The sequence below is a fragment of the Olea europaea genome, unplaced genomic scaffold, assembly GCF_002742605.1.
Source record: "Olea europaea var. sylvestris unplaced genomic scaffold, O_europaea_v1 scaffold69, whole genome shotgun sequence".
NCBI classification, from domain to species: domain Eukaryota; kingdom Viridiplantae; phylum Streptophyta; class Magnoliopsida; order Lamiales; family Oleaceae; genus Olea; species Olea europaea.
Genome location: NW_019265290.1, coordinates 1,004,451 through 1,016,939, shown reverse-complemented (window position 1 = coordinate 1,016,939; position 12,489 = coordinate 1,004,451). Strand labels below are relative to the sequence as shown.

The 12,489-nt window shown below is 34.4% G+C and overlaps 2 protein-coding genes across 3 annotated transcripts in view; one reads left to right on the top strand and one right to left on the bottom strand.

Moving 5' to 3' along the window:
- Window positions 1-5,901, top strand: part of LOC111390588 (oxidation resistance protein 1) — a 6,851-nt gene extending 950 nt beyond the window's left edge. Inside the window, exons 2-9 of one of the 2 annotated variants that reach the window (XM_023015647.1) lie at window positions 2,079-2,174; window positions 2,283-2,545; window positions 2,642-2,714; window positions 3,139-3,219; window positions 3,358-3,421; window positions 4,427-4,514; window positions 4,614-4,698; window positions 5,700-5,901. In XM_023015647.1, coding sequence (XP_022871415.1) covers window positions 2,079-2,174; window positions 2,283-2,545; window positions 2,642-2,714; window positions 3,139-3,219; window positions 3,358-3,421; window positions 4,427-4,514; window positions 4,614-4,698; window positions 5,700-5,738 — 789 coding nt within the window. In that variant the 3' untranslated portion in view covers window positions 5,739-5,901. Of the gene's footprint in view, window positions 1-2,078; window positions 2,546-2,641; window positions 2,715-3,138; window positions 3,220-3,357; window positions 3,422-4,426; window positions 4,515-4,613; window positions 4,699-5,699 lie in introns of both variants that reach the window. The other variant, XM_023015645.1, reaches the window with a different exon arrangement.
- Window positions 5,902-7,401: 1,500 nt separating this feature from the next.
- On the bottom strand, window positions 7,402-11,751 carry LOC111390560. The gene is made up of 5 exons (XM_023015619.1): window positions 11,586-11,751; window positions 11,405-11,469; window positions 8,864-8,967; window positions 8,290-8,344; window positions 7,402-7,876 (listed from the first exon to the last, which is right to left on the bottom strand). The coding sequence occupies exons 1-5, from the start codon at window positions 11,685-11,687 to the stop codon at window positions 7,735-7,737; spliced, it is 468 nt and encodes a 155-aa protein (XP_022871387.1). The 5' UTR covers window positions 11,688-11,751; the 3' UTR covers window positions 7,402-7,734.
- Window positions 11,752-12,489: the final 738 nt, after the last annotated feature.

Sequence of the window (12,489 nt, the reverse complement as noted above, 5' to 3'; positions counted from 1 at the left end):
GCGGGGGGGGGGGGGGGGGAACCGATGTAGGTTTTCTATCTTCTGCACTGGAAGAGTTCAAGTTGATCTTGTTAAAAGAAAAGAATATGTATTTCCTTATAGTGTTAAGTTTGCAAGAAATTGTTATTTGACAGAGTTACGTAATAGCATTGCTTCTAAATTTACCAATAATGCTGAGAAAAAAGGAATTATTCTGTCCCAACTCCACAAGAGAGGGTGACACTTTTAATTTTGTCAGGTCTAGAGGAGGATCTCCCTAGTTTGATAATACAATAATGTTTTATATGAGTTTCCACCCGCTGACTAGTTTAGTAATGCAGTATTTAGCAACATCCTTCAAGTAGTGAACAGGAACTATGGACCTTTACTCTATCTTTGTAATTTATAGTGATACCTGTTTACAATTATTAGTTTTTAGCCTCCTTGTGCCTTTTATGAATGGTCTTTTGTAATGCTAGGCTTTTATAAGTTGCTATTTCATGAAAAATTAAGCCTTTGATGTTAATCTACTCTGTCTAAATTTAGTTATATTTCAGTTAAGAGATTTGATATGTGGATACCAAATAGTATTTTAAACATTCTGAATTTTGAACCCTCAAGATAGAATGTAGACCTTTGTTGCTAGAGCCTAGAGGAAAAAGTTCGGCTTGCTTTCTGCTCCATTTGATGTTCATTCTACTGTGAACAGAGCTAAGTCTGGTCATGGTGTTCACTCTCGTTTCTGATTTACTTTTATTCGTAGGGGATTTGTGGTTTTGAAGGTGAATTTTTTATTATTTACTTCTTCATTTTTTATTTTTTATTTTTTATTTTTTTGGGATGAGAAATAAATTATTCATTCCTTCCCAATAATAACTTTTTATCTAGCATGGATGGAGATCTTCTGTCTTGTTTCTTTAAACAAGCAAAATATTTCTGAAATTGAATCATATAGAGATATAGTTGATGTATTTATTCTTATTTTGGACAATAAGAATAGATTCCATGCACTGTATATTTGTGTCTGCTCCAGTGTTCAGTAAAAAAAAAAAAAATCATGGAAAAAAAAAATTATTTTTCTCACTGGGGAAAAAAAGCAGAATATGATGTTCCACATTTAAGTTTGGTAGACCAACTTGAGTAGCTCACTAGTTTAGTGATACGGCAATATAGGTTTTCGCAATATGCAATTAGCTCACTCAAGTAGCAAGCAGAAAATACAAAAACTTATTTTAGTTTCATGTGTTTCTGATTTTTAGTTATAGTTTCCATTGTGCTGCTTTAAGGATTATCTTTTATAACATTAGGTTTCCATATGCTATTGTTAGAAGTAACTGTTTAGGCTTGTGATATTATGTAAAATTAATCTAAGTTTCATTTGATTTTAGTTAATGGATTGGTAAAATGAAACATACAGTTGATAGTTAGAAGTTTTTGAATATTAACTCCTCTAGGGGATAATGAAGGAATAACTTATGTTGTATTTTAATTTTTAATTTTTAATTTTTAAAATTTTGGTTTGATTGATGTGTTTTTGAAGCTGAATTGTTTACTGAAAGTGATTTTGCCCTCATCATTGCAAGAGGAAGGAAAACGATTATTCCTATCATTTTCAGAAAATGAGGGCTATTTTTAAAGCCTGATAAAAGTTTCTATGGTTGCTTTCACCTCTATCTTCAAAAAATGCTTAGTTTTTCTTCGGCTTCCATATTTTTTATTGAATAAAAAAGACGTGTTTCTGAATATTTGAGTTATTCAATGATGAAGTGTCTATATATTCTATTTGCAATGAAAAAATATTCAGAGAAGAAGTGTTGTAAGTTTATCTAATGGCATTTTCTATATCATTTATTATAGAACATAACCCACAAAAAGTTCACCAGTATCCCACACACACACACAGAGAGAGAGAGAGAGGTCACATTTTATGGTTGTATAAATAACTCAATATATTTTTTCATGTCATGGGAGTGTTCTAATGCAAATGAAGTTGGCTACTTTAGTTCTAGTACTGATTGTGATATATGTTGCTGATACTTCCATTACTGTTTTTACTGTGCTGGAATGCCTTTCGTAACACTAAACCTCTGTATGCATAGGCCAGGCCGTATACTAATGAGGGAAAGTCTATATTATCCTTCATTCTGCCATCAGCTGGTCTTGATTGGTTTAGATCAAACAACCGCAATAATGAGGTCAAATCGCTTGAATCTCATTCTTTTAAATGGAGAAGTAGAAGTTTTTTGTGTAAAGATAAACCCATGGATAGATACTCAAAATGTGATATTGAGTACCCTTGTCAGGAATTTGGAGAACATGTCTCCGTCAGGGGCCTAAGTCAGAATAATGAGTCAAGTCCTTGCGTGGAAAATGGAGAACCTGGCTCCAGGAGGAGCACTTGTAGCAGCACTGATGTATTTGAAGATGCTGCTGATTCATATAGTTTTGAGAAGACCATGCCCAACCTCACTGTTGAATCCCTTTTCATTTCTCCAGATTTGTATGAGTTTTTCGATTCATCCCTTCCTAATATAGTAAAAGGTTGTCAATGGGTCTTGATATACAGGTACATCAACTAAAATGTTTGCTTAATCCGCTGTTACTTTTATGTTTCAGCAATTGAATTTTGCTTCATGATTGGTATATGTTGAATGAAAGGCAGTACCGTAAGACATGGTATATCACTTCGAACTCTCATTCGTAAGAGCGCCGATCTCTCTGGTCCTTGTCTTTTGGTATGTTTGCATTTATTTTAGGTAATATTACTCCACCAGTTAATAACCAATTGTCTTGGGAGCAAGTTGGTCCCACCCTTTCAATGTAGAGCACAATCTTTCCCAATAAAGAAAACTTTCAAAATCCTCTTAAAAATCGTCCAATGTGGTCCTCATGATTTTGATGAACCGGCCCAAGTTGGGAAGGAAAATCTAGCTTCATAAAGTTAGATATTTGAGGACCATGTACAATCTAACAGGGATTTGGACGGTTCCATCATTGGGGACTTGTTGTGCAACTATAAGAAAGTTTGTGGATCAACTTGCATCTAGGGCAATGGGTTGGGGACCGTGGTGCAATTTTGCATTTATATTATGATCAAACCCAACTCTAATAATTGACCTGTGTATTTCTTCTGTAAACCGAGCCTTCTTTTGCATGCAGATTACTGGTGATAAGCAAGGTGCTGTATTTGGTGGGTTACTTGAATGCCCCCTAAAGCCTACTGCAAAGAGAAAATATCAAGTATGTTATATTCTTCATCTACTTGAAGAGATTTCGGAATAAATTAATATAAAATCATGGAATCTTCTGCTCTTTCACATTGTTACTATGTCTATTCATAACTTATTGTCGAACTCTTCCACCAACTAATGTTGACAGGGAACGAATCAAACCTTTGTATTCACGACCATATATGGTGAACCGAGGCTTTTTAGACCTACTGGTGAGACTTATGTACCACAATACCAGCGAATTATCATTGCCTTTTTTTTTTAATTTAAAAAAATAAGATAAAGAGAACTATGTTCTTTTTTCCTTTTCAAACTAAGTCAATTGGCTGCCAATAGCTTAGATTAAATACTACAATTAGGTTATTGTTGTAAAACCGATATGAATTTCTTATATTTGTTACGGTATTTTGTTATTAATTTTGAAACCAGAGTTTTCATTAACTGAAATTAATTTGCACGCCAACTTATGAATCTTGTTTCTGATTATGTTTGATGCAATTGCTGGATCAGTGTAGTGCCTCTCTTTATATGATGATCCTATCAAGCATTCTAAATCAGTATTTATGTAGAGCATGCATTTTTTTTATTTTTTTTTTATCTATCTCTCTCTCTCTCTCACACACATACATGCCAAACATATGGACTGCACTACATCTACGGGGAAATATTCACAGGGTCAATAAGCCCTGTACGTGTGGACATATCCTAAACATAGACGTGTTTCTATCAGCACTGCAGGGATTGTGTGTGCCGCGCCTGTATTGAGAGAGTAATGCTATTTGTACATTATTGTGTACAAGATGACATGAAAAAAGAGGGGGAAAAGGAAGGATAGATAAGGAAGTCAGATAGCCCTTGTTTGGGCTCCATTATCCAAAATATACATTTTTCTTTTCCTTATTTTCAATCACATTTTTTAATAATATAATATTACATGTAAACTCAAAACTTTTCTTTATCTTTAAACCACACATTCTCCAAAAAATCACTATTCCAAAATATATTTTCTCCTAAAATCATATTAAATGGACACCAACGGGGGCTTAATATAATGGACACCATCGATCTGTACATCAATTTGTACACAATAATGTACAAATAGCATTACTCGTATTGAGAATGTTGGTATAACATATAGGAGAGAAACAGTGCCTTACTGAACTGTTCGAGGTCGAAATCTAGAAATATGCTAATACATTCATTCTTTACTTGAATAGGTGCCAACAGATATTTTTACTTGTGCTTGAATGACTTGATTGCACTTGGAGGGGGTGCAAACTTTGCTTTACGCTTGAATGAAGATCTGTAAGTTCTTTATCAAGCACACTTTGAAATTTTCTATGTCATTAATGGTATCTGTAAGAGTGTAGATCTTCTGACCTCATTACTTGTTATTCTATGAAGGTTATCTGGAACCAGCGGTCCGTGCGAAACATTTGGGAACTTGTGTTTGGCTCATGATCAAGAGTTTGAATTAAAGAATGTTGAGGTAATGATTGTTTTCCTAAACGCCCTTTCATCTTTCTCATTAAGATAGACTTCTGATTATCTACTTTAGAAAACATCAATACAATATAGATCTTGAACGCTAGATTTTTGCACTGTTCAATTTGAGGGTTGGTTGTGTTTCTTAAGCATAAAAGTTACATTAATGTATTTCTTTTGCCAAACATATTTGAGCTTTTTTAGAAGTTATCGTCCTTACTTGAGCTTCATTATTTGGTAAAAATAGATTTGGGAATAATGATTTTTTGGAATAAATGGTTGAAAATGAGTTTGGAGAAAAATGTATTATTGAAAAATGGGGCTCAAACAAATTGTTTGCATTTTTTAGTCCTAAAGTTTTATTTTTTGAGAAGTAAAGGCTTTCAAGCTTAGCCAAACATGCTCGACTTTAAAGTTGTTGCACCAGCAAGCTTCAATCTACCCCTTCAATCTACCTTGGGATACATCAATAAAATATAGTTCTTGATCTCTAGTTTTTTGTACAGTTCACTTTGAGGGTTGGTCGTGTTTCTTAAAGCATAAAAGCTACATTATATTTCTTTTTCGAAACATGTTTGAGCTTTTTTAGAAGTTATTCTTTGTTTGCGTTTTCTAATCCAAAAATGTAATTTTTTGGTATGTAAAGACTTTCAAGGTTAGCCAAACATGCATGATTTATAGAGTTGTTGCACCAGCAAGCTTCAATCTACCCTTCCCTCTGTCCGCATGCGGCTGTGTTGTGACTCTACTAATAACATGTATCTCAGACTCTTGATTCCCTCGTGTTTAAAGAGTTTTATAGGGCAGAAAATATATCCAGACTTGTATTGCAATATTTGAAAACTTCATGAAGGAAAAATGGAAATAAAAAATGGTCAACAGTAAAAATCGAACTTTTAGAGCATGTTTGGAACACCCTTTAGTTTCTTTCTAATTTCAGTTCTGCTGTTCATATAACTTGTGGCGGTTCTGACCTTATTTTTACTCATTTTCTTTTCTCTGCAGCTGTGGGGTTTCACGCATGTTTCTCAATACCTTAATTGAAGCAAGAATTCACATTAATTTTTGTTCTTTTACCTTCCTAAATCATTGATTATCCAAACCTTTTATATTTTTATTCTTAAGTGAAAATTGTAGTAGTGCCTGCATTTTTCAGGATAATTTGTTCTGTACATGTTATATTCATATTTAGATTTACATTGCTAAGGCAGGGAACCATTATTCTTTTAGCACATTTTCATTCAAGTTATGATCGTGTGAAATAATAATAATAATAATAATAATAATAATAATAATAATAATAATTTGCATACTTCTGTCACAGAAGTAGACTTAAGTATTCAATTTTTTTCTTTTATTTTTTTAGTTGCTCAAAAAGGTGCATTTGTAAAGTAAAATGAATTTTTGTAATAAAAACAATGATAAATTCTAGTAAGGTTCCCCAACCTTTCATAAATGTAGCACACGAGTCCCCAACTAATAAATTTTTTTATCAGCATGTTAAATAATCACATGACACTCGCATGATGGTAGGGAAATGTTAAGCAAGGCTTATTTTTCATTAATTTGGTATATAAAGTTCCTGAAAGGAAACAAAAATGAAGGGTATGTTCTCTTTGCCGTTTTCAGGTCGTTTTCTATTTTCGATTTTCTAAAATGGTGAAAACTTGTTCTCTTTTCCATTTTCAGAAACGAGTTTTCGAAAACAAAAAAAAAATTGTAAAGAAAATGGAAAATGGCAAAATCTTCATTTTGACTGTTTTCTTCACAAAACAATTAAAACGTTCAAAACGCGGAAATAAGAGGCAAAAAGTTGAAGCCTGTCTACCCGTCTCTCTTCATTCTTCCTTCTCCATTCGTTCCGACGTCTCTTCCTTCGCTCTTGTCGACGCCGGCGTCTTCATCTTCAAAGCATCGCTACTTGTGGTTTGGGCCCATCTCCATCTTCTCTCTTCGACTGGCGTTTTGGGGGGTTTTTGTATTTTTTCGACGGCTGTGAACACAGCATCTCTACTTTTAGTGGTGGCGATTTTGGTTGATGGTGGTATCGACAGTCGACGAAAATGATTTTGGCAATGGTGTTGATGGTTTTGGTACCGGCAATCGATTATGGTTTTGGTTGATGGTGGTGTTTTGCTTTTTTCAATTTGCTGGTTTGGGGGGTTTTTTGCTTTATTTGATCAGGTGCTGTTTGGTGACAAAGACCAGTGCAGTTCAGTGACTGGTGGTGGTGATTTGGATTGGCAGTGGTGGTCATATTGATTTCACTTGGCATTGGATTGGTTGTATGTGGTCATATTGATTTCACTTGGCATTGGATTGGTTGTATTGACTGCTTGTGTTGATTGGCAATGGCAGTGGTGGTTGTATTGGCGGTGGTGACTGGTTGTGGTTGCTGCGGTGGTAGTGGTGTTGTGGTGGTGGTTTGGTTAGCAGTGGTGATTCTCAAAATTTACAAGTAAACACGTTTTCCATTTTGATGTTTTAAGAAACATTTTTTTAGAATGACAAAAAAAACACATTTTCAACAAATTCAAAACGGACCATTTTGATGTTTTAAGAAACATTTTTTTAGAATGACAAAAAGAACACATTTTCAACAAATTCAGAACGGACACTCAAGGCACAAAACTCAAAACAAATCCAAAACTCAAAACTAAAAACTCAAACACAGAGAGAATAGCCCCGAAGTTTTTGAGACTAAACATTGTTTTTAACCAACTTCTTCATTTGCGTCTACCAAAAAATCATTACAGACGTTAAAATGATCGCAATATGTACCATTGGGCACTTTCTAGCTCTTCAATCCAGCACCATGCATATATTAAAATCTCCGCAGAAGCCTAAATAAAATTGTACATTCAAACACCACATATATCAGAAACATGATGCTTAGCAGCATAACAGAAAGGATAACCCACTAGTACATGCAACGGTCATAAATTCAAAAATAGACGTAGGAGTCCAGATAAACATGTTAGTCTTCACTATTCGCTATTCATTTTCACATACGACTCAAAATGGATTCAAGCACGCACATCTAGGAGTTCCCACTTGTGTTTGTTGAGGGCTTCCCATTTGAAGTGCTATCTGTTGGGGTCTCAGCTGTTGCTGTAGTCGGACCTTTGTCGTTCAATTCATCAAAACTTGCTGGATCTAAGTAGGACTGGTACGGAGGCAACCTGGAAAGCAAGTGACCAACTTAGCTGTTGCAAGGCATATAAAATGGAGAGGTGGTACATAAGAGTAATTCTTGGTGTACATTATGCACACATGGCGCCCCTCGCCATGTGTCCATAATGTACCCATAGCACAACCCGCTACATAAATAGGGCCACATGGCCCTGTTTGAGAACAGTTTTCCCACAGGTTTGCTATATGTACATAATAGTTTACATATACAAGATGTGGTGGAACATGATTGGTTCAGAATTTCAAAAAAAAAAAAAAAGGGAAGAGAGAGATAGAGAGAAGAAGAAGAAACCTTCCTCAATCTCTTTTTGACAATTCATTTGTATGCAAACCATTATGTACAAGTAACAGCGTTTGTAAAACAATAACATAATTTTCAGAAAATGTTAAGACGCCTTTGTACCTGCTTGCTGTTATGGTCTGGCCATCTATATTCATCTTCACATCAAATATATTGCCTGCAAGAATGGCAAATAAATTTCCCCATAATGCAAAAAACCATGTAGAACACACTAGCTCGAGATTTCCAGCAATCATTATGATTGGGGTTAACAATGGTTTGGGAAAAACAACAAATAATAGTACATACAACATAACTTTTTTGATACGTATAAACAATTTCTCAGGCTAGTTAATATGGGATTTGAGAATAGATGTTGGCCTGTAATGTGCTAATAAGGGAACACATACAGGGTGCAGATTGCAATTGAGTTCCACAAATTTCCCATAATACAAGGAAAAGGAAAAGGAAAATTATGGATAAGACTTCATTCTCCTCAATGTGTGTCTGGGGGAGGGGCTCATGTGAAGATTATAATATAATCTCTAGACGCGCCTGCATTACTCCTGGGTAAATATAACCTTACTTCTAACCCCAACAAGTTTTATATAGAATTGGTAGATGGTAACAGTTCACTCCACATTTTCCGACTTCTGAACAAATCTGATGCTTTGTACATGCAAGGAAAGTAATTTACCTCCAAAAATAGTTTTGTCTGAGAAGTATTTTGACATCAGGTAACGTTTATAATCAGCCTCGTACTTTTGAAATTTATCAATTTGTTCCTTGTTATCAATATCCCTAAACAAACAAGACGAGAAAAACTAAATAATTCCACATAAGAATTGAGTGAAGAGGCATGAACTAAATATGTTACACCAGCCAACTCATAAAAAGAAAGATACAGGAGACACAAAGATTTACAATGAAATGGCTACAACATGAAATTCTGCAGCAACAAAATGAGCTCCCTAAGAGAAAATGAACATTATTATTTGGTTGGTAAACAATAAAATTTTGGATTTCCTCACCAGTACAAAAATCTGTTTATTTTCTGTTGTAAAAATTAATTGCATCGAGGCTTTTAGCCTTGATAGATATGTAGTACAAAATAGCAAGAAATTGAACAGGCCTTGGACTAGCCAGAACATTGTCTTATGTTCCCTAGTTCTTCATGAAAAGAGTTAAGTTAAATGATTAATCCTTGATCCTTTATTTTACGATTACACATCCTACAAAATCTTAAGTACAGTCATTTGTACGATTATCTAGAATAACATGAATTTGAATCGTCTTTTCAATTTACATATCAACATTTGTGTGAATATGATAAAGGCATGAGATACAGATATATGTTATAAAATTTGCAAATGTCCTCATCTTCTTGAAGCAACAAAGGTACAGTTTTTACCCAAGAGTGGATGGTAATGCCTCAACTAAAATTCTGACCTGGCCAGTAGCTGATAAAACAAATATATATAGAACAATTCCATCGTATTGAGCATGCTTGTATGTGATAGCATCTACCGTACCAGTAATATCCAAACCAAGAAGGATTTATCTAAACCAATTACCCAATCATAACCATGGTAATTCAACTCTCATCCTGAAAACGCTGGAGGAAACAGAAAGCCCATCAAATTATTGCCTGATGCCTATCAAATTACAACTTTGAGTCCTTTGTGTGGCCAGCAGAGAAAATTCATTTGTGTAGATCTAGGACTAAGGATTCCAATTCAGTAATATCTGTTATGCCTTATTTTCAATAATTACAGATGCAGTGGCACATTTTTGTATTCCTATTTTTCTCACTGTAAATAGCTAAGACAGATTTTGATTGCACATGAAACGACTAAATTGAGGAAGAACTGAGAACATTAGAACTTACAAATCTCATCCTCAAATCCTAATATTTTATATTACTTATGTATATATCAAGAACGTCCAGTATGGGAACTATAACTAAGACCATACACCCACATAATAGTGGGATGTATAAAAAAGAAAGAATAAGGAAACAGCTCACACAGTGTAACGACTTGCCTTCAAAACTAATGTTTCTTGGTGACCAGCGTTATCTACTGTGCTATTCATTGATCTCTCTCTCTCTCTCGATAAATGCTATCACGAGAAGCTTATAAAGGAGAATTCGAAACGAAAACAAGTTCAAAGGTGGTTTTGAAAAGTTTGTGCTCCAGAGAAAAATGTACTTCAAGTAGTCTTTCAATTTTCAAACAACAGAGAGAAGCAGTTCAGATTTTGTTCCTAGTCTATGTCGAAATTGTTTAGTTTGGGAGACATTGAAACATTGTGAAGCATAACCAGGTACTTGTTTTAAGCCTGGATTACTTCTGTCATCATAATTAAACAATCTAATTCAGAAATCCATGGCACCTCATTTGTTCTTTACAATCCCAGAACGAAAACTAAGTGACCATTTGAGTGAATTACTTAAAACAATCTTTCTCTTTACAAATAATGACAATGAAAAACACCCCCAAAGCAATTATATGACCATTTAAGTAAATTACTTATGATCCCAGAAAATCACTTGCATTCAAATATCGCAAGCCGGTTAAAAAATAGAAACCATCCAGTGTTTACTATTTTATCTAATTAGTATGCGAACAATCAATAAGCTGATATTACAAGATTCCATAATTAACCATAGTGTTGCCAAAAAAGAAAAAAGAAAAAAAAAAAAAGAGTTAATCAGAGGTAATATAATGAGTTATAAGAGCACTGTACCAGATACATGGCATGTATCAAGTTAAATCTAACCACATTGATATAAATTTTCAGTGAATATTTAAGACATTTTTCCATCGTCCCTTGAGAACATTTGGTCATTTACCCATTTCTTGGATTAAAGTCACCAATCAATATGGATCATTCAGTTCATTGTTCCCACTTTTTATCTCCATTTCTATAATAGACAGCTCTCAGCATTAACAACCTTATTCCCCGTGTGGAAAACTAATCGCAAAAATGATCATGATATTTTAAGCTGGAAGTCCTCCTTCAACATCTAAATCCATTAAAAGGCATAATTTTTTTTTAAAAAAGGAAAAAAAAATTGTGAATTCTATTATTATGTAATACAGTTAAAACCAAAAGTGAAGGTGCGTGCATGCACACCACAGAAAAGTGCTTATAAACATCGATTTAACATAAATTCGATCAATTCATTATGCACAGAAGAAGCATATATTCATACGTAGGTTTCAGGTAAACTCACTCAAATGGGTCTTTGATGGATCCTTTGTTTTGCTCATCAGAAACCTTATTTACACTCGAAATACCCTTCGAAATTCAAAAATTTAGGAACGCAGATGCCCAAAGTAATGATTAATAAAAAATAAAAGCTTAAATGCCGCCCATATGTTTGTGCATAGGAAGATGAAGAAACGCAACCACACCTGTTGTTCTTGTTTGGGTAGAGGAGGAGGAGGAGGAGGAGTGACGGAAGACACGGAATTTGAAACGGAGTTAGAAGATGAAGCTGCTGCTGCTGCTGCCATTGGAGAGCTTTTGAGAGAAGAATTACGTAGAACAGAGGGCACTTTTTGACTTGTGCTTGTTCCTAGTGACATTTATATATTTTCCTTTCATAAATAAATATAAATAAATGGGTAAATCCCTCAGTCCCTAATGTAGTAACAATTAAGGATAATTGATGCAACACTCCTAGAGTTTGTTTGGGAGTTATTTTGAGAATTGATTTTTTGAACGTTAGAAGAAAAGTAGGGTCCACCTGTGGATGAAGAAGTCAAATATAACGACTAAAATAATGAAATAACGGTAAAAAAATCAAATTTTTTGGGGGAAAAAACCACTCCCGCACAGACTCCTAATATTTAGCTCCTGTTTGGCCACATTTTTCCACCAATTTTAGAAGAAATAGAGCCGTTGAAGGGTCCCACATGGCATGACATTTTTGAATTGTCTCTTACAATTGACTTCGAGTAGTGTGCTCTAACGATTAGGAATCTCATTTTCATTCTCCAACGCAGCAAATGGGGGCTTATATGTTTTGCGAAAATATTCTCTCAACCTTCTATTTTAGTGCAAAATCCACCAGATAAATTTAATCTTGCACAATATATTAATATCCCATGTTTATTTTAGTTTCTACATTACAATGCCTTGTGAAGACCAAGATGAATAAAATTACCAATAAGTTTTACTTCTCAATCTCCCCACTATTAAGAAGGGGTAGATGAAGTGCAGATTGTGTGGTAGGATAGGGCACAACAGAAGAAGATGCACCATTTGATGATACAGATTTGTTTCCTTGAAGATAATACCTAGTCTGTTAAGATC

What these genes read in the sequence shown, in the direction of transcription:
- LOC111390560 (XM_023015619.1), bottom strand. Translation starts at nt 11,687, where the DNA reads ATGGCAGCAGCAGCAGCAGCTTCATCTTCTAACTCCGTTTCAAATTCC. An exon ending in AGACAAAACTATTTTTGGAG is followed by an intron (nt 8,345 to 8,863) that starts GTAAATTACTTT and finishes CCATTCTTGCAG; the next exon opens with GCAATATATTTGATGTGAAG. An exon ending in CAGACCATAACAGCAAGCAG is followed by an intron (nt 7,877 to 8,289) that starts GTACAAAGGCGT and finishes CTTGCTTTCCAG; the next exon opens with GTTGCCTCCGTACCAGTCCT.